The following is a 25736-nucleotide window of genomic DNA, read 5'->3' as shown; positions in this document are numbered from 1 at the left end:
TATGGTTCAGTTTTGAAATTGTGATTATTTTTCCAAGTGTAAGGATACTTTTTGGAGCAGTATACATGGTGACATGTTCTTTCATGATTGAGTCTTTTTTGAAGAATGTGCTGAATTTTTCCCTGCGCCAATCCTTGTTGGTCTGGCTATCAACTCTACCTGTATCTTATGGCAGTATACATGTGGTAATCGTGGTAGTTGCTGGTTATACGATGTCGTGGCTTATAGATATCTGTATCAAGGTATACAGGTGGTACTCAAGACTCTCTCTATAACCTGCTATGCATTACTCTATGTATTCATCAAACCGAGTAAGGTAAGAAATTCGATCGAAAAATTCAATAGACTTAAGACTCCCTGATACACATTAATTGTGTTTCATCATCATCATCATCATCATCATCATCATCATTATCATCATTAATATTATTAACATTATTTTTGGTGTTGTTGTTGTTTTTGATATTTTTGTATTTGTCGTTGTTCTTAAGTCTGTTATTATTATTTATGTTTACTACAGGAAACGGAAGGAGGGGAACAAAACAAAATGTCGAGTATGAATGGAACACGAAGCGAAACACTTCTCAACAACGCCCAACCTCAAAATAATGTTGGGAAAACATAAACTGTAATATGGTTTTCTCAATTATGAAATTCTAAAATAATAGTTGTGATATCTCACTCAAGCAGTCTCTCAGTTACTGCTTTTAGTTTTGATGAAGCGACTCAGCAACGAGCGTAGCCGGGTTTATTTTCAGTGGTGTAGGCCCACGCCACTGAAATTTGGGCGTATTAAGGCGTGGGGTATGGGCGAACTTGAAGTACAGGTATTTGGAGAGGGGAAGCAACGAGTTACCCCAAATCACAGCGGCAGATAGTGACTGGGCCGCCGAGTGCTAATATATATTTATTTTGGAAGGTTCGTGTTTGTTTGAAATTTTGGGGCGTTTTTCCAAAATTGGATATTTTTTGTGAAAAAGCGACATGCCAAAGACACCTCTTTGGGCACATAGTTTGTTATTGCTATTGCAGTTCTTTTCCACATACCTACATTCGCTTGGGTGATTTACTAATATTATATATTTTATGACTGCAATTTGGCGTTTTCAATGCTTTTTACACGTATCATGAAATTAACGCAAATATCTAGTCACGCTGCTTTTAGAATTTTTACCTGATCGTCGGCTTTTGCAGGCAACAGAATGCAGATTGGCTCACGATAGATGTCGTATTCCTCTATGTGGGTCACGTGATGATAAAATTACTTTGAATTCCTTGTAACAACACACACATTGTCGTCTGGAAACCGGGTCTGGAACTGATTTTGGAATAGCTTTAGACTTCAGCGCCGTATCAAATCTCATAAAAACCACACGACTGGCGACTATGTGTTTATGTTTCCCGCACGAAAGCTTGCGTCTACATCTATTATTATACTTTTTGGAAAGTTGACCTTTGACCATTCTTTGTATAACGCCCTGATATGACCTTGAAACAAATTCATCAGGTTTGGTAATCAACAAATAAAGAGAGTTTTTCTTTTGTCAAAACCAATTTGAAGAAAACTTGTGTTTTCGTGGATCGTACACGTGGATCGTACACGTGACTAAGATTGTAGACCCCCTTCAGCGAACATCGTCATGGAATGGTTAGAACAGTGTGCCATCCTTACTGTCCCCCTACAGTGTAAACCCCGCCTCGACGACGTTTTAGAAATAGTTCAAAAAGACTCAGCTGAAACATTGACAGAACATCTGAACCAGGTCGACACTACCTCTAGCATAAAGTTCACGTATGAGGAAGAACAGGACCACCAAATTCCCTTTTTGGACACCCTCATAATCCGCATGACAATTCAATCAAAATCATGGTCTACAAAAAAAAGACCCATACAGACTTCATCAGAAAATGGGAGTTGTGCGCACGTTACTTGATAAGAAAGACAGAATAGTTACGGAGGAGGACGATAAAGTCAAAGAGGAGGAACACATACGACAGGCTCTAGCTAAGTGTGGTTATCCCAAGTGGACAATTGATAAAGTCAAGAATCAAATGGAACCCAAACAACAAGAAAAGACAAAGAAAAGTAAGAGCACAACATCTGAACAAAAAAGTAAAGGTCTGGTGGTGTTACCTTACGTAGCGGGAGTGTCGGAAAGAATAAGTAGAACTCTCAAAAAACACGACATCGCGACCGCTATGAGACCCCATACCACGATCAGAAAAATGGTGGTCCATCCAAAAGATAAACAAGATCCGATAAAAAACCCTAATTGTGTTTATGAAGCTCCCTGCGGTAGCTGTGAGCTAACTTATGTTGGTGAAACTAAAAGAACTTTCGGCACGCGTCTGGGGAGGCGGAGAAAGCAAGTCAACAAAAGTATAAAGAGGTCAAAGAGGAAAGAATCAGAGAGCCAATTTAAGAACTCAGCCATAAGCGATCACGTAGCCAGGGCTAATCATATTATCAACTGGGGGAGTCCAAAATCTTAGAGAGGGAGAGTGATAGGAAAGCCAGATGGATTAAAGAATCAACACAGATCAGAAAGAGGGGGTGAGGAGTAATGAACAGAGACGAGGGGGTCTACAATATTAGTCACGTGTTCGATCCACTTCTGAAGACTGCTAGCAAGACTAACATCGCTACCGGAAGTGACATAACTTCCCGCCAGTCATCAGCTGTTGGATCATCACAACAACACCAAGCTTTGATAAAGTCAGTGGCTCACTGACGAAACTGTCAGCAAGAAAAACTAGTAAGTTTTCTTCAAATTAGTTTTGACAAAAGAAAAACCCTCTTTATTTGCCCTGATATGACCTTGATATGTTCGCTTGATTGGGTACGTTATAGCATCCATTTCATTGAGTTGTTAGGACCTGGTCAGTAGATAATACTACAGGGATACAGTAGTTTAACATGGTGTGTGAGCATGGTGAAAGACTCATTATTGATTAGGCGCGGACATATTAAAGGCACAGGTCCTTTGCGTGTATAGCAGAAAATTATAATAGAATGTTTGGAATTTTGCAACTAAAATACTAATTGCATTCTGCATTATGTATTATTTATTTAGGCCTATGCCTATTTATGTATTTACTGACTTATTTATTTATTTGGCATATTAGTTAGTAATTAGTAATATTCCATGATACATCGGTTTATTATTGATTGATTGATTGTTGATAACTTGAAAACTTGATTGATTGATCGATTCATTTCACATTATATTCCTAGTCTACAGGCCTCTATGGAACGTCTATTAATTTTAAATATCATCGTACATTAGATAAATAGGCCTATCAGTATTGATTTATTCTATTCAGCAATATCAAGGAATACTATCAAACTTCTCATAGCTAATTGTCAGTTGGCTCAGTGGTAACGCACTGAGTTTTACAACACGGAGGTCCCGGGTTCGAGTCCCAGCTCTGCCTATTTTTTTCAAGGCTGAGAAAAAAAATGAAATTTCTGGACTGCAAACTTATTTGGCGCGCGATCTGAGCTGGTCTTTTCTGGTAGCTGTGTCTGTTACAGGCACACTCCCTCTGGAATCCAAACCAGGTTCACGCTCATTACACCTCCCTTAAAATTGTAAATTTTTGCTCAAAACATAAAGAAATAATTCTGAACAATTCCTCTGGTGAAAAATTAATATTAAATGGAGATAATTGAAATTTATCGGTAGTTTGTCATGAACCTGAGTTTCTCATACAGTGCACAGTGCATTGTTTGTCCTCCAGCAAAATCGGGTCATTGAATAATTGGCCTTGCAGGAAGTTGTACATGTAGGCTGTGCAAGGGTATATCCCATTATTTGATTAGTACAATGCAAGTCATATGTCCAAATAAATGACAGAGTGCGATTTTAGAAAATGTCGGTGCAAGTTCACGAATAGCTTTGCCAATTCTCACCTTTACACTGTCCTAATTGGTAAGTTTACCAAAGGTTTAGTATATGGCAAAGTAAAATGAAAAACATGTTTCCCGTCCGGGTTTTTTTTTTTTTAAAGGAGGAAGAGGAGACTTTTTATATTCTATTTTTTTTTATAAAATCGGTGTAAATACCCATAATTAGAGCTGTTTTAGCGTATACAATAATTATGCCTGGAAAGAGGAGGAGGCCTCTTTTTATTTGTTGTTGTGAGAGGTAGCACCCTCAAATTATCACAAAACCTTCCAAAAGTGTTTCTTGTATATTAAAAAGGCTATAGAAAGCATCTCTACTTCCTAGACATATTTTTTGATAAGTTGCAACTGAATTTCAAAAAATAAAAATATAAATGAAGAAACCTCAAAAAATGAAGCGGGAGGGGCGTGAAACATGTTTATTTTTTTTATTTGACCTAATAGGTACCCCTAATACCCTAATACCCCTAATTTCGTATCCAGATCCCGGGATCCAGATGTGCACTAATTTTACAGATAGACCTACTTGTAATTTTACAAATATTTCAGAGTTTTCGTATACGATAGATGTTGATATCACACTGTAGGTGCAAGTTCGAGGTATACTTGCTAATATTTACACCTTCACCGCAATACGTGGATTTAGGGCTTCTCTACCGGAAGTCAACTTGTGCCGAAATTCCTTCCCACAATGAAATAGACGTATCGCATAACAAAACAGATAGATTAACCTTCGAACTGCATTGTTATGCAATACCCCTATTTCTTTGTGGGAATGAATTTTGACACAAGTTGACTTCCGGTGGAGAAACCCTAAATCCGCATATTGCATTGTGAGTCCGATGTTACACCGTTGTCATTGTAACCCGAGGCCAAAATGTTACACTGCATTAGTTTTCTTGGACGATGTGGAAAACTTGTAAACAACGTTAGAAAAATTGAAAGAAATCATCGGAGCAAGTTTATAATTTTGAACCTCAATCGAGGTCAACGCTTGACCTTTTTTTGGTAATAACTCAAGAACGGTGCATCCTCGATAGGCAAAACTATACATTTTCTGAATCCTTATGACCAGAGGAATACATTACAAATGTTTTCGACACAATTTTATGAAGTTTGAAATTTGACCCCATGTAAAGTTTAATGACCTTTCCCCCCAACCATGGAACAATATTTTATTCTGGGAAAAACAAAATTTGTGTACTAGGAACTTTAAGGATAACGAAGAAATAGGTTAGAAAAATACATCAAGTCCGATGGCAAACCAAGGTAGGTTGCTTTTGCCAGTTAAAGTGTTTTTGTTTGTTGATTATTTTTCTATGGGTGGTACAATTCAGATTCTGACCATCCTAAGTATATGACATGTAATTATCTTTTTTGCAACCTTTGATCAAGTTTTGCTTTTCGTCTCCTCCTTCTCACCCTTTTCCCCTCCGCCATCTCTTCCTCTCTCCAACCATCCCTCCTCTCCCTCTCGCACTTTCTTTCTCACTTTATAGTTATGTGTACCTTCTGCTTGTCGAGCTTTGATTTTGTTTGAATTGTTTAAGAAAGTTTTGTTTGTATATTTAATGCCTTGGATGCACCATCGGATAGATGAATGCCACTGATGTAAAAATAAACTGGGATTCGTCACTAGATTTGCGTTGTAAAAGAAACCCGTGAATAATGTTGTCATATCCTTAAGTATACTAGCCTGGCACGTCGTCCGCTTAAGGGACGCACCTTTAGATTTCAAGGGGGTTAGGAAGTTTTGAAAAAAAAACTTCCCTCACTACATGAGCAAAAGAATTTCCCCACCAACACTAAAAAAAACCTTTCCCCACCTAACTATGTATAAACATGATAAATGCATGAAATAAAAAAAAAACTTGCCGCAAACTTGGCGAAAAAAATACAACTTAGCAGTATTTGCCGGCGAAATTTTTTCTCCGACCCCAACTTCCTAACCCCCCCCTTGAAGTCTACTGGTGCGTCCCTAACTTGCTAAAGGTCGCAAGTATTTCAAGTGTCTTGAAAAATAATAATTAAAAAGAACCGAGACAAAGACTATTCGTTTACTTAGTTTGCGATGCTCTAACAATTACTCAGAGCATGCCTAACTAGAAAACTATTGTGCAAATGTCGTGTGCATCGATCCAGGGCATCGCACTGTAATGCTCATGACCCATATGCACGTACCGTAATAAGTGTTATAGCTGGTTTTGTCGCTGTGCTGTTCATGATCGTGTTGACTACCAGAAACTTATTTGCTCATGATCCATGCACGTACCACATTATATATATAGCTGGTCTTGTCGCTGTGCTGTTCATGATCGTGTTGACACTAAACTACCAGAAACTTGTAGAAAGTTGTATTTATTTTAATAAGTTGACAATCAAAATAAAGGACCATGGCTGGACGCCAGAATAACAACGCCGAGGTTCAGTATTCCTCATTAAATGACATTCCCACAGACATGGAAAACGGTGAGGTAGGTACTTCGTCGGATACCTGTGGATGCGGGCCGTGTAAGCCAGCTTTCTTACAGCGCCTTTCACATCCAGTTATATTCACTGGTCATGCTGGCTTACTTATAGCGATTAACTTTTGTGCCCTGTTTTACTTCAATGGAATATTGACCACCTTAGAGCGTCAATTCCAGCTATCTTCATCTGAAGTAGGCGCACTGACTATTATCAACGATGTATCGATGCTATGTTTGATTCTTTTGGTCACACATTTTGGTCAGAAATCTCACCGCCCAAGATTGATTGCTTGTGGAGCACTTTTAATCGCTGTAGGTCTCTTCGTCTGCTCCTTGCCACATTGGCTCTCAGATCCGATAGATCCTCAAAGTCTTATCTCGGGAGGAACAGCAGGTGGAAGAAGCCGTCAGATGTCAGGTGTTTGTGAACTTGACGACAAAGTAGCAAGTGGCCAAAATTCAACCACTTCCAATAAATGCCAGAAGGAATCGACAAATGATGGAATGGGACCAGTTAAATGGATTGTAATTGGTCAGATTATTTGGGGATGTGGAGGAGCACCTTTATTTCCTCTCACATTGTCTTACATTGATGATGCAGTGAAGAGACATAAGTTTACATCTTACACAGGTGAGCAAGTTGTTTTGTTGATTTGATCAACTTACCTGATAATTCTATGTACAGGGTGTCCCAAAAGTCTCGATACCATTTTGACCTGTCATATCTTTCACAAGGATTGGCCGAAGAAAAATATATGTATGGAATGAACTATTAAAGCTTATTAAATTCGTCAAATTATTTAGATACCAAAACATAATACGTTTTCCTTCCCCATTACCCATATACAAAACCAATTAAACTTGCACCTGAAATGCAACATATCAATATACTACATGTAGTAAGAAAAAAAATCTTATTCTGTTATGATATAGTTGAAGATGATAGATTGATAAAACAATGGGTATATTATGCAAATAGTGCTTTCACCCCTGGCCGTGGTCATACTGATGATGAAGCACCAACTGAAGATCAAATTTTACTTTTAATATTTAGCATATGCCTAGAATTTGAAATATTTTTAATGGAAAACAACTGATCGCTTTCCTTAGATTTGCATGATTATGGGCTGTGCAATAATTATCCCCCCCCCCCATTCCAAAGGGCCCGTCAAAATCCCTTGCCGCCCCCTCTCGGCCTGCAAAAATATCTTTGCCCCCCCCACCACCACTTTGTAGATGCAAAAGTTTTTGGATCCCAATCTGCAAAGCTGCAAATTAATGGTCTATATATATGTTGCGAGCGCAGCGAGCAGTAAAATTTGCATATTAAAGCGTTTCCGTACTGTTTTCCTAATCATTTTTAGAGCGTTTTATTTAAAAGGCACCTCATAAATGTGTGCCAAAAATCGCCCCCCCTCGGCTTGCCAAAATTGCCCCCTCCCCTTTTGGCTTGCCAAAGATTTCTTGCCCCCCCCCCCTAATTTGACCCTCCCTCCAGGGCTCATAATTATTGCACAGCCCCTTAGAGAGTTTGCGAAATGAAGTTTAAAATCTACTTCAACTTCATGCTTTAGTATTCCTTTAAGTACTGAATTAGCTCTTTCTGGTGCTAACTGAAATCTATTATCTGTGAGTTATGTATTACACTTTCAATATTGTCAATGGTGGGTGGAATGTGTTTTAATAATCTCTTTATAAGATAATACAAGCCAATGACCTTTCAATTATCTATAGTTCTGTAACTAGTACTTTAGTAAGAGATAGATTAGTGTAAAGATCCAGTAATTCAGCATATTGTTAACCTAATCTTAGTGGTATGGAGGTTAATCCTGTTAAACCGTGCCATCTGTTTGGACTGTATTGTGATATAAAATTGGATCGGTTCAGCCACGCCTCAGAGTTGAGGCTTTCTGGCTAATAAACATCTCAAAAACGTAATAACCCCTTTTAAATAATGGCCATTATTCAAAAATGGGCTATTGTATTTCCTGCTGTTTATTTTATTTAATATTCATATTATTAATATGACATGTTCTATTCAAAAATATATACACCTGCCGCGTGATTAAAAACGTGATATTAAAGGTGCTGATTTGGATATTCTGCTCCATTAACCAAGACTCTAAAGTCGTGTTCACACACTCTGGCATAAGTGACTTATTACCGGTAATAAGTGACTTAAGTCCGACCGTGTGAACACGACTTAAAGAAGTAGTTACTCGCCAGTTACGCTTCAGAGCAAGTCCCAAAAATACTAGTTTAGTAAGATACTCGGCATTTGCGGAGTAGCTACTAAAAGAGTAAGCTACTAAACCATTGTAAACTAGTAAGTTACGCGGATTTGGTGTAATCAGCGGAATATCAGTGCTCAAAATCCGACCCTTTTTCTACATTTCTACATTAACGAGGATGCATAGCACTTTTTCAATTACTTTTCTATTTCTTTCACAGCCTTTATGTTCATAGCCATAACAATTGGACCCATTGGAGGATTTTTCCTCACATCTACGGCAACTGCTCTGTATGTTGATTTTGATCGTGTGCCCGCCCATTTGATTCCGAATCTCCATCAAAATGATCCTCGTTGGATTGGAGCGTGGTGGCTGGGGTTCCCATTCTTCAGTGTGCTCCTCATCATTGCCGCCGTGCCGATGTTTTTCTACCCCAAAGTGATGAGACGGAAGGTGTCTGACGACAAAGACGAGGAGAAGAAAGACGACCAAGACGAAGATGATATGAAAACACTTCCAATGACAAAGGGAAGCATAATCCGTGATGCCTCGGGTGGAATCATACATATAATCAAAGGTACCTACTACCATTAACTATAACTAATAAGTTTTACACTATAACCCTAAAGAAATGTACAAGGTGGCAGTGACGTTCAAATACATATATTTTCCGGATAATTTATAATATATTTTGTAATAAGCACCGTGGTAAGGGACCGTTCACAAACACTTGTTGGGGGGGGGGGCCTGACGCAAAATATTTTTATCGCGAAAATTTTTCGCCCTCCCCTCTTTTCAGACCTCAAAAATTTCAGCCCCCCCCCTTTTTTTTGACATGAAAATTATGGGTCAACCCCATAAAAAAGCAATTATAAACTCAATTTTCCCAGGAAAATTTGTGGTCATTTTTCAGCCCCCCCCCCTTAGGAGGGTCAAAACTTTTCAGCCCCCCCCCCTCCTTTTTGCATCAGCCCCCAACAAGTCAGCAGGTCAGTGGACAGGGTCAACCCCGGGGGTGGCGTCCTCAAAACTGATGTAATGGAGTCAGATGATATTTTTCTGTAAAACGTTGAAAATCGGCCCTTTTTGGAATAAACAAATCACAAAAGATCCCATTTTTTCTAAGCAAAAAAAGTTGAAATTGGTTCTGCGTTGAAAGAAACCACAAAAGTCCTACTGCACCCCCCCCATGACGCGAGTGCTTGTGATCCGACTAACAAGACAACATGGGCATTCCTGCCAAAGACTAGCAACGGAAAAAAAGATGCTAAGTTCGTTTTGTGACATACACTAAGCCAAAAAAGAAACTTATAATTTTTCACAAGGTCATATCTTAAAATCCTGTCTATCAAAATTAACCAAAATTACACACAGGATTGCCTCAATACTCTACTCTAAACACATGTCACTAACTATGCAGTTGTCCAACTGACACAACAGCAAAATGCACTGACATGCAACACCTTCCTGGACCACATTCAGATTTCTTTGGCTGGGTTCCAATTATTCGCCTGTGAATGTGATCCCGGAAGCTGTTCCGTGTCAGTGCATTTTACTGTTGTGTCATATGGACAACTGCTTAGTTACTGACATGTTTTAGAGTAGAGTATTGAAGTAATCCAGTGTGTAATTTTTGTTCATGTACAGGCGGATAATTGGAACCCAGCCAAAGAAATCTGTTGCGCTGTGAATGTGGTCTAGGAAGGTGTTGCATGTCAGTGCATTTTGCTGTTGTGTCAGTTGGACAACTGTTTGGTTAATGACCAGTATTTAGAGTAGAGTATTGAAGTAATCCTGTGTGCAATTTTTGTTCATTTTTATGGAGAGGATTTTAAGATATGACCTTGTGAAAAATTTTAAGTTTCTTTTTTGGCTTAGTGTATTAGTCAGCACTATAAATACACCTGTATGTAGAGATTCTAGAAATAAGTCAGTTCATGACTCGTGACCTTATGGCCAAAGTCAGGCGACCATGACTGCAAGGATGTTTTCCTTAATTTGAGATATCAGTGACGCCAAATAACGCAGAAACAACCCAGTTATGAAACTGAGCACTGACGTGTTTTCTGTATCCAGATTATGACGTGGGGTTACTCAACCCCCCCCCCCCCCCCCCCCGTCCCCCACCCAATCCACCCAAACCCGCTAACAACCACAGGAAATGAAAAATTTTGTCACTGGAGCATATTCGTTTCCTTTATATAATAAATCGGAACATTTTGGTTTATTCGCGTCACATATTTTTTCTTTAACGTAGATTTACTTTTTGCAATCAAGCGACTACTCTGCAATGGTCCTCTGATGTTGATGTGTTTCGGTGCAACAGCTGAAACGGCAATAGGATCTTCTGGAGCTGCATTTAATTTGAAATATCTGCAGACTCAGTTTAGGATAAGTCCAGCAACCGCTGCTATGTTAATGGGTGAGTATACCCGCTGCTATGTTAATGGGTGAGTAACGCCCATAGACATTGGCTAATGTCAATGCATGGGTGCACGTGGCACCACTTTGTGGCAGAAGGGGCATTTTGAAGGTTTTTCGTCTCAGACCGGAAGTGACCCCTTAATGACATTTGACCCCAAATAAAAAAATACCACATATGAATTGGGTAACTATAATTCATGTGTGAACATACCGTTACTGTCCTATGTTTTTCTTATCAAATAAAAAAATTTGAAGGTTTTTCGTTTTATACCGGAAGTGACCCCTTAATGACCTTTGACCTCAAACAAAAAAATACTATATACATAAGGTAAACATAATTCATGTGTGCACATACCGTCACTCTCCTATGTTTTTCTTAGCTTATAAAATTTTTTGAAGGAATTTGGTTTTATACCGGAAGTGACCCCTTAATGACATTTGACCTCAAATCTGTGTATGATTCATAGACACTGGGTAATAGCAATGCATGTGTGCAAGTTGCGTCACCGTCCTATGTAATTTGTGGGAGAAGTAGCATTTTGAAGGTATTTCGTTTTATACCGGAAGTGACCCCTTAATGACCTTTGACCTCAAACAAAAAATACCACATATACATTAGGTTAACATAATTCATATGTGCACATATCGTCACTCTCCTATGTTTTTCTTAGCTAATAAAAATTTTTGAAGGAATTTGGTTTTATACCGGAAGTGACCCCTTAATGACCTTTGACCTCCAATCTGTGTGTGATTTATAGACACTGGGTGATAACAATGCATGTGTGCAAGTGACGTTACTGTCCTGCGAAATTTGTGGGAGAAGTAGCATTTTGAGTTGAAATCATGTTTTTGACCCCTGTGACCCCTCCGTGACCTTTGACCCCACAAGTTTCATGTGACATGTTGGGGCACGGTCAATGATCATTGTGACCAAGTTAGGTCAAAATCGATGTCAGCATGTGAGTGCTAGAGCAAATGTAATGGTCGACAGAAGAAGAAACTAGACTTAGTTGTGGTCTAAGACCACAAACACAGCCGTGTTGTGACCTCTTAATGACCTTTGACCCCAAAATCTACGAAATCCCCATAGGCATTGGCTTATGTCAATGCGTGTGTGCATATAGTATCACTGTGCCATGTTATTTGTGACAGAAGGGACATTTTGAATGTGTTTCGTCTTGGACCAGAAGTGACCCCTTAATGACCTTTGACCCCAAATGAAAAAAATACCACGTATACACTGGGTAACATCAATTCATGTGTGAATATACCGTCACTGTGCTATGTTTTTCTTGGCTGATAAAATATTTTGAAGGTATTTCGTTTTATACCAGAAGTGACCCCTTAATGACCTTTGACCCCAAATAAAAAAATACCACATATACATTATGTAAGCATAATTCTTGTGTGTACATACCGGCACCCTCCTATGTTTTTCTTAGCTAATACAATTTTTTTGAAGGAATTTGGTTTTATACCGGAAGTGACCCCTTAATGACCTTTGATCTCAAATCTGTGTATGATTTATATACACTGGGTAATAGCAATGCATGTGTGCAAGTTTCGTCACCGTCCTATGTAATTTGTGGGAGAAGTAGCATTTTGAAGGTGTTTCGTTTTATACCGGAAGTGACCCCTTAATGACATTTGACCCCAAATAAAAAATACCACATATACATTAGGTAAACATAATTCATGTGTGCACATACCGTCACTCTCCTATGTTTTTCTTAGCTGAGAAAAAAAATTGAAGGAATTTCGTTTTTTACCGTGTGACCCCTTAATGACCTTTCACCTCAAATCTGTGTATGATTTACAGACATTGGGTAATAACAATGCATGTATGCAAGTGGCGTTACTGTCCTACGAAATTTGTGGGAGAAGTAGCATTTTGAGTTGAAATCACGTTTTTGACCCCTGTGACCCCTACTTGACATTTGACCCCACGAATTTCACGTGACATGAAGGGTCATGGTCATTGATGATTGTTACCAAGTTAGGTCAAAATCTACGAAAACCCCACAGGCATTGCCTTATGTCAATACATGTGTGCACATAGTATCACTCTGCCATGTTATTTGTGACAGAAGGGACATTTTGAATGTTTTTTGTCTTGGACCGGAAGTGATCCCTTGATGACCTTTGACCCCAAATAAAAAAATACCACATATACATTAGGTAAACATAATTCATGTGTGCACATACCGTCACTCTCCTAATTTTCTTAGCTCATAAATTTTTTTTGAAGGAATTTGGTTTTATACCGGAAGTGACCCCTTAATGACCTTTGACCTCAAATCTTTGTATGATTAATAGACACTGGTTGCATGTGTGCAAGTTGCGTCACCGTCCTATGTAATTTGTGGGAGAAGTAGCATTTTGAAGGTATTTCGTTTTATACCGGAAGTGACCCCTTAATGACCTTTGACCCCCAATAAAAAAATACCACATATACATTAGATTAACATAATTCATGTGTGCACATACCATTACTCACCTATGTTTTTCTTAGCTAATAAATTTTTTTAAAGAAATTTGGTTTTATACCGGAAATGACCCCTTAATGACCTTTGACCTCAAATCTGTGTATGATTTATAGACACTGGATAATAACAATGCATGTGTGCAAGTGGCGTTACTGTCCTGCGAAATTTGTGGGAGAAGTAGCATTTTGAGTTGAAATCACGTTTTTGACCTCTGTGACCCCTACGTGACCTTTGACCCCACGAGTTTCATGTGACATGTAGGGGCATGGTCAGTGATGGTTCTGACCAAGTTAGGTCAAAATCGGTGTAAGCATGTCAGTGCTAGAGCAAATGTAATGGTCGACAGAAGAAGAAGAAAGAAGAAGAACTAGACTTAGCTGTGGTCTAAGACCACGCACACAGCCGTGTTGTGACCCCTTAATGACCTATGACCCCAAAATCTACGAAAACCCCACAGGCATTGCCTTATGTCAATGCTTGTGTGCACATAGTATCACTCTGCCATGTTATTTGTGAAAGAAGGGACATTTTGAATGTTTTTTGTCTTGGACCGGAAGTGATCCCTTAATGACCTTTGACCCCAAATAAAAAACACCACATATACATTAGGTAAACATAATTCATGTGTGCACATACCGCCACTCTCCTATGTTTTTCTTAGCTAATAAAATTTTTTGAAGGAATTTGGTTTTATACCGGAAGTGACCCCTTAATGACCTTTGACCTCAAACAAAAAAATACCACATATACATTAGGTAAACATAATTTATGTGTGCACATACCGTCACTCTCCTATGTTTTTCTTAGCTAATACATTTTTTGAAGGAATTTGGTTTTATACCGGAAGTTACCCCTTAATGACCTTTGACCTCAAACAAAAAATACCACATATACATTAGGTAAACATAATTTATGTGTGCACATACCGTCACTCTCCTATGTTTTTCTCAGCTAATAAAAATTTTTGAAGGAATTTGGTTTTATACCGGAAGTGACCCCTTAATGACCTTTGACCTCAAATCTGTGTATGATTCATAGACACTGTGTAATAGCAATGCATGTGTCCAAGTTGCATCACCATCCTACATAATTTGTGGGAGCAGTAGCATTTTGAAGCTATTTCGTTTTATACCAGAAGTGACCCCTTAATGACCTTTGACCTCAAACAAAAAAATACCACATATACATTGGATAGACACAATTCATGTTTGAACATACCGTCACTCTCCTATGTTTTTCTTAGCTAATAAAAATTTTTGAAGGAATTTGGTTTTATACCAGAAGTGACCCCTTAATGACCTTTGACCTCAAATCTGTGTATGATTTATAGACACTGGGTAATAACAATGCATGTGTACAAGTGGCGTTACTGTCCTGCGAAATTTGTGGGAGAAGTAGCATTTTGAGTTGAAATCCCGTTTTTGACCCCTATGACCCCTACGTGACCTTTGACCCCACGAATTTCATGTGACATGTAGGGGCATGGTCAGTGATGATTGTGACCAAGTTAGGTCAAAATCGATGCATGCATGTAAATGCTAGAGCAAATGTAATGGTCGGCAGAAGAAGAAAGAACTAGACTTAGCTGTGGTCTAAGACCACGAACACAGCCGTGTTGTGACCCCTTAATGACCTTTGACCCCAAAATATATGAAAACCCTACAGGCATTGCCTTATATCAATGCATGTGTGCACATAGTATCACTCTGCCATGTTATTTGTGACAGAAGGGACATTTTGAATGTTTTTTGTCTTGGACCGGAAATGACCCCTTAATGACCTTTGATCTCAAACAAAAAAAATACCACATATACATTAGGCAAACATAATTCATGTGTGCACATACCGTCAATCTCCTATGTTTTTCTTAGCTTATAAATTTTTTTGAAGGAATTTGGTTTTATACCGGAAGTGACCCCTTAATGACCTTTGACTTCAAATCTGTGTATGATTCATAGACACTAGGTAATAGCAATGCATGTGTGTACGTTGCGTCACCGTCCCATGTAATTTGTGTACTAATGTCACGGCTGTGTAACTAGACTTTGCTGTGGTCTAACCCACGAACACAGCCGTGTTGTGACCCCAAAATATATGAAAACGCCCATAGACATTGGCTAATGTCAATGCATGGGTGCACGTGGCACCACTTTGCTATGTTACTTGTGGCAGAAGGGGCATTTTGAAGGTTTTCGTCTCAGACCGGAAGTGACCCCTTAATGACATTTGACCCCAAATAAAAAAACACCACATATGAATTGGGTAACCATAATTCATGTGTGAACATACCGTTACTCTCCTATGTTTTTCTTATCAAATAAAATTTTTTGAAGGTTTTTCGTTTTATACCGGAAGTGACCCCTTAATGACCTTTGACCTCAAACGAAAAAATACCACATATACATAAGATAAACATAATCCATGTGTGCACATACCGTCACTCTCCTATGTTTTTCTTAGCTTATAAAATTTTTTGAAGGAATTTGGTTTTATACGGGAAGTGACCCCTTAATGAACTTTGACCTCAAATCTGTGTATGATTCATAGACACTGGGTAATAGCAATGCATGTGTGCAAGTTGCGTCACCGTCCTATGTAATTTGTGGGCGAAGTAGCATCTTGAAGGTATTTCGTTTTATACCGGAAGTGACCCCTTAATGACCTTTGACCTCAAACAAAAAAATACCACATATACATTAGGTTAACATAATTCACATGTGCACATACCGTCACTCCCCTATGTTTTTCTTAACTAATAAAAAATTTTGACGGAATTTGGTTTTATACCGGAAGTGACACCTTAATGACCTTTGACCTCAAATCTGTGTATGATTTATAGACATTGGGTAATAACAATGCATGTGTGCAAGTGGCGTTAGAAGAAAGAAGATCCTGTAAGAAAAAAGACACAGCCGTGACTAATGTCACGGCTGTGTAACTAGACTTAGCTGTGGTCTAACCCACGAACACAGCCGTGTTGTGACCCCTAATGACCTTTGACCCCAAAATATATGAAAACGCACATAGACATTGGCTAATGTCAATGCATGGGGGTGCACGTGGCACCACTTTGCTATGTTACTTGTGGCAGAAGGGGCATTTTGAAGGTTTTTCGTCTCAGACCGGAAGTGACCCCTTAATGACATTTGACCCCAAATAAAAAAATACCACATATGAATTGGGTAACCACAATTCATGTGCGAACATACCGTTACTGTCCTATGTTTTTCTTATCAAATAAAACATTTTGAAGGTTTTTCGTTTTATACCCGAAGTGACCCCTTAATGACCTCAAACAAAAAAATACCACATATACATAAGGTAAACATAATTCATGTGTGCACATACCGTCACTCTCCAATGTTTTTCTTAGCTTATAAATTTTTTTGAAGGAATTTGGTTTTATACCGGAAGTGACCCCTTAATGACCTTTGACCTCAAATCTGTATATGATTCATAGACACTGGGTAATAGCAATGCATATGTGCAAGTTGCGTCACCGTCCTATGTAATTTGTGGGAGAAGTAGCATTTTGAAGCTATTTCGTTTTATACCGGAAGTGACCCCTTAATGACCTTTGACCTCAAATAAAAAATCCCACATATACATTAGGTTGATATAATTCATGTGTGCACATACCGTCACTCTCCTATGTTTTTCTTAGCTAATAAAAATTTTTGAAGGAAATTGGTTTTATACCGGAAGTGACCCCTTAATGACCTTTGACCTCAAATCTGTGTATGATTTATAGACACTGGGTAATAACAATGCATGTGTGCAAGTGGCGTTACTGTCCTACGAAATTTGTGGGAGAAGTAGCATTTTGAGTTGAAATCACGTTTTTGACCCCTGTGACCCTTACGTGACCTTTGACCCCACGAATTTCATGTGACATGTAGGGGCATGATTAGTGATGGTTGTGACGAAGTTAGGTAAAAATCGGTGTAAGCATGTCAGTGCTAGAGCAAATGTAATGGTCGACAGAAGAAGAAGAAAGAACCTGTAAGAAAAAAGACACAGCCGTGACTAATGTCACGGCTGTGTAAGAAAAAAGACACAGCCGTGACTAATATCACGGCTGTGTAAGAAGAAAGAAGAAAGAAGATCCTGTAAGAAAAAAGACACAGCCGTGACTAACGTCAACGCTGTGTCATGACACAACTCCTCTTCGCCTTCACCAAGTGTGTTCATGTTTATTGCCTTATACATGTTATATATCACTTTTCACAATTCAGGTGGACTAATGGTGCCATGCATTACTATCGCACAGATAGTCTCGGCGGTAATATGCAGACGATTTAAACTGGATAAAAAGAAATGTGCCGCCTTTATACTCATCTGTCATTGTATCAGTTTCACGTCTATGGTGGCACAAGTATTTATTGGCTGTGGGAATACCGACATAGCTGGTATCAATACTGCATATCCGATTGGTGATGACTTCATTACTACTGCACCAGATTATACATCAATGACACCGAGGTAAGGAAGGCTGAATTGATAGTCCACTCGCTGGCGATTAAAATGTTTTGAACATTTTTCTTTTTTGGTCCATGTAAATTGAATATTCCAATTTAAAAACACAGTATGGATAGGGATCATGCAGATAGAGCCTGGTTACCATGGTTACACTTTGCATCAATTTTGTCTCAATACGTTCGTTTATTTCGTCACTTCTGGTTATGCTTAGCCAATTCTTCATTTTATTAACTGTAATATGATGATGTGGTAATTATTCATTGCATTCTTATCTTATTAAACTGATCAGACCTCAGAAGAAAGATGCATTTCAGCCTGAGAGCACCTGCAACATTGACTGCGAATGTGCCGATGAAATCTTCCGGCCAGTTTGTGGATTCAATAATATTTCATATATATCACCCTGTCATGCTGGATGTATGCAGTTCAACTCAAATGATACCGTTAAGGTAAGCCTCGGGATAAGTTGTGATATTAACAGAATGCTGAATAACGATTCTTCTGGGTTTTTTTAAAATTTATGTTACGCATGAATTCTCTTTGAATAAGACGCCGGTGCGGCACTGCGTCTTTAACAAGCCATTTGTAGCTAACTTTACCACGCACACCGACATCGCCCGATTAATAATTACATTATACAGCCAGAGACACCGAAATGAATACCGGGATCGATACACCTGAATGTGCTATGCACGATTGATATTCAGACGATAAATCTTTGGATACCGGGGTAGAAAATGATGAATATCTTCCGTAAATGATTTCGTATAAAGAAACCAGGTCTGGTTCCTTGCACTTGAACATATATGTTCAACGGATATTATCGTCGTTAGCTAGCGTCTTGAGAAAGAAGCGTGCGTCTTGAATTCAAAAACTGAAAGAAATATTCTGATTTTCTGATGTGAGCGCTCACTCACATGGCGTATTACACACACAGTGGTCACACACAGCGTAGTGTGAGCACACCCCCACATGGCGTATACAAGCTCACTTACACACAGAGAAATCAATTACCGAGCTATTGTCAGTAGCCTTAGTCGGGATGTCCCTCGGCTCATTATGCGTCTCAAAAGTCGGAACAAAATGGCCATGTGTGGCTGTGGATTCAACCTACCATGGCGATTTCTGCCATGAAGATATCGGGGCGATGACACTCTGCCACGTTCAGTAATTCCCTCTACCGTTGATGATATGCTACCCTCTAACTCTTGTCGTCTGATCCCTTTTCTCTAACTCCAGAAAATTCCTGCGTAACATAATTTTAAAATCGCTATTCGACACTCTGCCAAAATCATAACGATATGTTTGCTTTGAAGACTTTGGAGAAAGCTTGCTATTATTTTGAAACAATAAGGAAAAAGAATAGTGTGCCACAGCCATGGAAACTTATTATAATCTGCGAATATTAACAATATTGACGTGATTTACGGGAATAACTTGGAGAACTACCGGGGAAGATCTGTTGAGCTTTGTGCCAATGTGTAGATGGACGAGGAGTGCGTCAAGGATATCAATTACAGTATCATTGCGCCGGTGTTCTTCAGTTATATATTTTGAGATGATGATGAATGTAATCACTGTATGGTAGAGGTAACGGAACAAGATAATATGGATGTAGTACATGTAGTACATGTAGGCGCGTGGGGCAAAACCCGGTGAGCTGGTGATGGAGAAATTCGCCCAGGTTTTGAGTTATTCGGATTAACATCACCATTGTTTTGCCTTTCAGGTGTACTCTGATTGTGCCTGCATTTCTTCTGATGGTGATCTTCTTGACAAGAAAGCAGTACCCGGGCTTTGTCGAGGCAACTGCAATACCAATAAACAGCTAGTGCTGTTTATAATAGTAACATTGGTAGCAATTTTCACGATGTCTCTAACCTTCAACCCAAAAGTGTTTGTAACTTTCAGGTAAATATACCACATGACGCATTACAATACTGTCAATGCCAACGTCCTCCGTCGTTACTCCGTGCGTTTGTTTCAATCAAATATGCAAATCTTTTTTGTACGACCGATCTCACACTCATTTCAATGGACATTCTGCACGTATGAGCTGCACGTATCACAGAAGTCTGGTTTTCATCACAAATAGATCGTTATTTAATAATAGTTGGACTTTCCTGCTCAATTTCCTTGACTGTATTATATTGTAAAATCTACCAATTTCGTGCATTTTCTACATTGTCCGCGTATTCATTTTATACGTGCAGAATCGTCAATAATGCCAGAAGAGTGATTGTTGTGCTTTTATGGATTAATAATAGCGAATATATTATATAGTCATGGCAGTGAACAGAATCAAATCAAAACTGTTATCTTGTCAGATTTACTAATATACTACTATAATTTAAATTCTATTTTCAACGTTGCATTAATATACTGCTTCACATTGTACATCATTTTTGTTTAGGTTGGTGGAAGCAGATGACAGGGCCATTGCTCTAGGAGTCAAGTCTGTCATTACCAAATGCTTTGGTAAGTAGTCATGGTAGATGCAAACATTTTGCAATTATTCTGTTGTGACTAAAAACACGCGTATCAATCCGTAAAATGCATTTGAATAGTACGTCATATTTACGGTATGATACGTTATATGCACAACCTCTATTGCGGGAAAGATAAAATCTTGTGGCTCACAATCACCCATTTCCTCTACTCTGTAATGACTCTGACCACTTTTGACTAATTTCTCTTTAACCATGTTAGCCGTGATCAGAACTTCAGACGGGCTGTAAAATTAAGGTGTCAGACTCTCGACCAAGTGCGACCAGAAGCTCCGCATTACCGCTCGAATTGTCGACATCTCAAATTCGACATCCGTCTGGACACGATTTTTGTTTGAGAAAAAATACCGTTCAAATGCAATCCGCTATTCTAATTCAACGAACAATGATCCATCCATATGACGTATTATGTTATCTACTGCTCCAATCACATGACAAAGTGATCCGAAAGTCACCGGTTCGAATCCGTCCTGGTGATTGTTATTTTTTCAACGTCAATGAGCGCCGGTCAAGTAACTATTCCAATTGGATTCGTGATCGATCATTGAAATATTCTTGTCATATTGATAGAATCTATTAAGTGTCCCTCGCAATGTTGATGCCCTATTCAATGTACGAGCGTATGACTAAATATTTTTGAGAGTGCATGTGGCATGTTCGTTCATGATTGAGTCTTTTTTGAAGAATGTGCTGAATGTGTTTTAACTCTTCTCTTTACGGCAGCATTTTTCCCTGCGCCAATCCTTGTTGGTCTGGCTATCAACTCTACCTGTATCTTATGGCAGTATACATGTGGTAATCGTGGTAGTTGCTGGTTATACGATGTCGTGGCTTATAGATATCTGTATCAAGGTATACAGGTGGTACTCAAGACTCTCTCTATAATCTGCTATGCATTACTCTATGTATTCATCAAACCAAGTAAGGTAAGAAATTCGAAGGAAAAAAATCTCCCTGATGCACATTATTCCTGATCCGGATGCACATTTATTTTGTTTCAAGAAAGATTCTTTTTATAATAATCAATCAGGGCTATCATCATCATCATCATCATCATCATCATCATCATCATCATCATCATCATCATCATCATTTTTGATGTTGTTGTTTTTGTTAATGTTTGTTTTTGTTGTTGTTGTTCTTAATTCTACATTATTTATGTTATCGTTACTACAGGAAAAGGAAGGAGGGGAACAAAAAGAAATGTCGAGTATGAATGGAACACAAAGCTAAACACTTACAATGCCCGCAACCTCAAAATCGCATAACTTTTGGAAAAAGCAAGCTGTTAAGGCTTTTTAACTTCCTCAAATAGTGATTATTCTGAAATAATAAATTGGTATACAGTTGTGATATCTCAATCAAGCAGTACCGCAATACTGCTTTAGTTTTGATTAATGACAAAGCAGTAATAGTCGCAACGAGAGTAGCCGGATTTATTTTTAGTTATATATAGACATACGCCACTGACATTTGGGCGTTTTAAGTGCACTTATTTTTATGGTGTATTATGGGCGTAAGAGGCAGCTCAGGTAGAAATAATTAACGGAATTACCGTTGAGATATCACGTGATGTCGTTGTAAACAATCGGAACTCTAGAATGACGTCAAATTGACGTCACTCACGCGTTCTTAATATTATTTATCCTGAAGATTTCTTGTAAAATAATTATAGGTTAATAAATGCGTAAGTTAAAAGATCGAAGTGACGGTTATCATGGTTAGGCCTATGAATGAGGTTAATAACTTTGCATCGGTAATATGTCGGGCATTGTGAAAAATCTAAACATTTTGCTTTGGACCTCGGAATATCCATCGGGGCTACGCCCCTCGGGATATACCTCGGTACCAAAGGCAAAATGTTTAGATTTTTCACAATGCCCTCCAAATAACCGATGCGCAGTTATTAAGTAAGTAGTTTGGAGGGCATTGTGAAAAATCAAAACATTTTGCCTTTGGAACCGAGGTATATCCCGAGGGGCGTAGCCCCGAGGGTGATTCCGAGGTCCAAAGCAAAATGTTTAGATTTTTCACAATGCCCGACATAATATTACCGATGCAAAGTTATTAACCTCATTCATAACCGTCACTTTAATCTCTTCACCTTGCAAAATAACACAAAATTTTGCTCAAAAGTTCATAAAAATAGATGATTTTTACATCTTCCCTTTCCCACAATCGATCAGGCTAAAACATGACGAAAGTGCGTATCACAATGTGTGCAAATATGGTAGCGCGCAATCCAAATACGGCAGCCAGCGGGTCAATTGTGTGCGACATTGGAACAATTACGCATTTTGCGGTCAATTATGAGATATTAATGACCTCGATGTGCGTTCGCGTTTTCACAAATAACTAAATGGATCGCACACATCGCATTTATTAATGAGGTTATGAATAACCTCTAATCAGTATAATGGTTTGTATTTTTCTAACGTTTGCTCTGATTGGTTCGCGCGCTCTAATGCCCCTGCCATACTTGTATGCTGCTTGCGCAGCGGCAAGCGGCATGACGTATCAGCCAATCATGAGCCTTGATTGTGTCCGTTTGGCTGTACTACTCATGCGTCATGCATGTTCTGCAGCAAGCGGCATGAAAGTATGAAACCAGCATAAGAGTGTATGAACTTTGTTTAAATAATTAATTTCATTCTAGTTCTTAAAAATAAATTCAACTTGTTAATCTGTTGCTTTTTTTATACGTATGATGGTTGAAAGTGCAACAAGTATTTTCGTTGTTTGTTTTTCCTATTTTCAAATACGTTGCTGTTTAAAAATACCAACGTTTAAATGGGAAAATTGGAACCGTTTAAATGGCCAGCGTCAGTGCAGAAGAGGTCTTGTAATTAGTTTGGGTCACCGTGAAAGGCATTTTTAGGATCATGATTACATCCATGTTACATGACAGTCTACCAAACCATTAATGATGAGAACATGCACACCGAAATAGCAAAAAAACCCAGTAATTCCTATAACTCCTGTCAACTCTTTAATTCATTACTCCAAATTGTTCTGTCTTTGTGTCTTTTCTGCTTTTTGCCCATGCTTTTTATTAAAATCAAGATATACACTGCAGTTGTTAGTTCCTTTAATTTAATTTTTTTTTTTAGAAATAAGGGCCAAAAACATGCACTTTTAGGGCGTTTTGACCTTTTTCGTATTCTGTGACAATCAAGCCCAAAGACTTGAACGAAGACTAATTTCAAGTTATGCATTCTGATTTTTGGAAAACACATTTTCCAATCTTTTTCATAACCAATAAGCAAAAAAAAACATATATTATTAAAATTATGAGCTAACTCTTACCCTATACTCAAGAATGCTCAGACTTGTGCCAAGTCTTACAATTTTGTGACTATAATTGTAAGAAAACATGCAAAATTGCACGTTTTTGGACCATATTCCCTCAAATTGCAAAAAGATTAAAATTTGACTTTTATTGCCAGTTAGAGCTAACTAAAGGATTAGGATTAGAGCCCAATTAATGTATACATATCCCGTTGCAATTTGACAGGGGCGTAGCCAGACTTCTTTGCCAGGGTGGGCAAGGCTCCAAAATTTTCCCCCAAGTTAATAAATAAATAGAGCGATTAAGCGACAACTGGCGTGGGGTCCAGGGGCCCGCTTTAAGGCCCTTGGTGGGGGTCCAGGGGGCTAAGCCCCCGGAAGCTCATGGGTTTGGGGCATTTTTATACCATGAGGAGAAGCCTCCTTGCATACATTTGTAACGTTTTTATGTGAAAATTTTGCCATGTAAAAAATGTAAAGTTTTGTTTTTAGAACAATACAATAAAACAATATTATTGATATTCTTGAGTTGATTTAACAAGTTGTTACATTCACTATTACATTCACTTGAATTATTTCCCCCTTCTCCCCTTCGTTCTCTTTCCTTCTTCTTTACATTCTTCAATTTCTTCCCCTTTCTCGCATTCCTTCCCCCTTCCATTAAATTACTTTCCAATTACTTCCCCTTTATGTTCTTAAGTTTCCATTCTTTCTCTTTCCGTCTTCTTCATATTTTTCAATTTCTTCCCCTTTCTTACACTCATTCCCCCTGTGCATGAATTGCTTCCCCACAATAAACATGCAAGTTGTTTTTTCCCTCTTTCGTTCCCCTTTCCCTATTCCTTCCCTCATCCCTCTTAGGCTTCCCTTTTGTTTTTTCATTTCCCTCTTTTTTTATTTATTCAGGTTTCTTTTTCCCTTCTTTTTTCTTTCCCCTTTCCTTTCTCTTTTTTCCCTTCTCGCTCCAAAATCCCCCCGGCCCCCAGATTTTTCCAGGGTGGGCGAGCCGCCCACCCTGCCCACCCCTAGCTACGCCACTGCAATTTGATTAGTACAATGTATGTCATGTGTCCAACTAAATGGCAGAGTGCGATTTTAGAAAATATCGGTGCAAGTTCACGAATAGGTTTGCCACTTCTCACTTTTACACTCTACACACTGTACTAATTGGTACAATTTTACCAAAAGTTTATTATAATATATACATGTTACCCCTAATTTCGATTTTACAAAGATTTCAGGATACAGTATATTAGTATCCAGATGTATACTAATTTTACAGATAGAACTACTTGTAATTGTTATCAAAAACTTCCTTCACCCATTGGAATTTGGGGAGCTGTACAGATAATTGGTGGATGTTACAATCTAAATGCGGATAGGTGTGCGCCGTTCGGCAGCAACCTAGTTGATGCGATCTGATTGTGATGATTCACCATTGCAGCGAAATTACAGCGCTTTGAGTCCTCTAACATGTCTAAGATCTGGAGAAAGGCGCTTTATAAATCCAAAATTTATTTATTTATTTATTTATTTATTTATTTATTTATTTATTTATTTATTTATTTATTTATTTATTTATTTATTTATTTATTTATTTATTTTACACATATTCCAGAGTTTTCGTATACGATACTCATAATAATAATAATATTACTAGTAATTTGAATTACTTGCAAAATACAATATCAATACATTAACACACTTTACCATGTTTACATTTCTTACACATGACAAAAGTAAGTAATTCAGGACGAGTGAATTAGCTTTAAAGTCCAAACACTGAAGTACCCACTCATCTTGCACATGAATACATAGTTAACTCATGGTTAAGTATAAAATAGTGAAAATCTACATTAAGAATATGTAGAAGTTGATATATATGTATATCCAAATATTGTACCGGGTATACTTGTCCTGCACCACAATTGCATCGTGACTCGACA

The 25736-nt window shown here is 38.4% G+C and overlaps 1 protein-coding gene across 1 annotated transcript; it reads left to right on the top strand.

Annotated features, from left to right (window-relative positions):
• Positions 1–6103: 6103 nt before the first annotated feature.
• LOC140158706 (solute carrier organic anion transporter family member 2A1-like) lies at positions 6104–22407 on the top strand. The gene is made up of 9 exons (XM_072181892.1): positions 6104–7006; positions 8827–9183; positions 10864–11028; positions 17752–17998; positions 18285–18444; positions 19725–19906; positions 20409–20473; positions 21226–21428; positions 21679–22407. Exons 1-9 carry the CDS (start codon positions 6301–6303, stop codon positions 21733–21735), a joined length of 2142 nt encoding a protein of 713 aa, XP_072037993.1. The 5' UTR covers positions 6104–6300; the 3' UTR covers positions 21736–22407.
• The last annotated feature ends 3329 nt before the right edge of the window (positions 22408–25736 follow it).

This window comes from Amphiura filiformis, chromosome 8 (genome assembly GCF_039555335.1).
Source record: "Amphiura filiformis chromosome 8, Afil_fr2py, whole genome shotgun sequence".
In the NCBI taxonomy this organism is placed as follows: domain Eukaryota; kingdom Metazoa; phylum Echinodermata; class Ophiuroidea; order Amphilepidida; family Amphiuridae; genus Amphiura; species Amphiura filiformis.
Note: the sequence above shows the minus strand (reverse complement) of the source record. Positions and strands in the feature narration are given on the sequence as shown.

Excerpts from the sequence above, each read along its gene's own strand:
- LOC140158706 (XM_072181892.1), top strand. The coding sequence starts at position 6,301 with ATGGCTGGACGCCAGAATAACAACGCCGAGGTTCAGTATTCCTCATTA. Across the intron at positions 7,007-8,826 it reads TAAGTTTACATCTTACACAG|CCTTTATGTTCATAGCCATA; the intron begins GTGAGCAAGTTG and ends TTTCTTTCACAG. Across the intron at positions 9,184-10,863 it reads AATCATACATATAATCAAAG|ATTTACTTTTTGCAATCAAG; the intron begins GTACCTACTACC and ends TCTTTAACGTAG.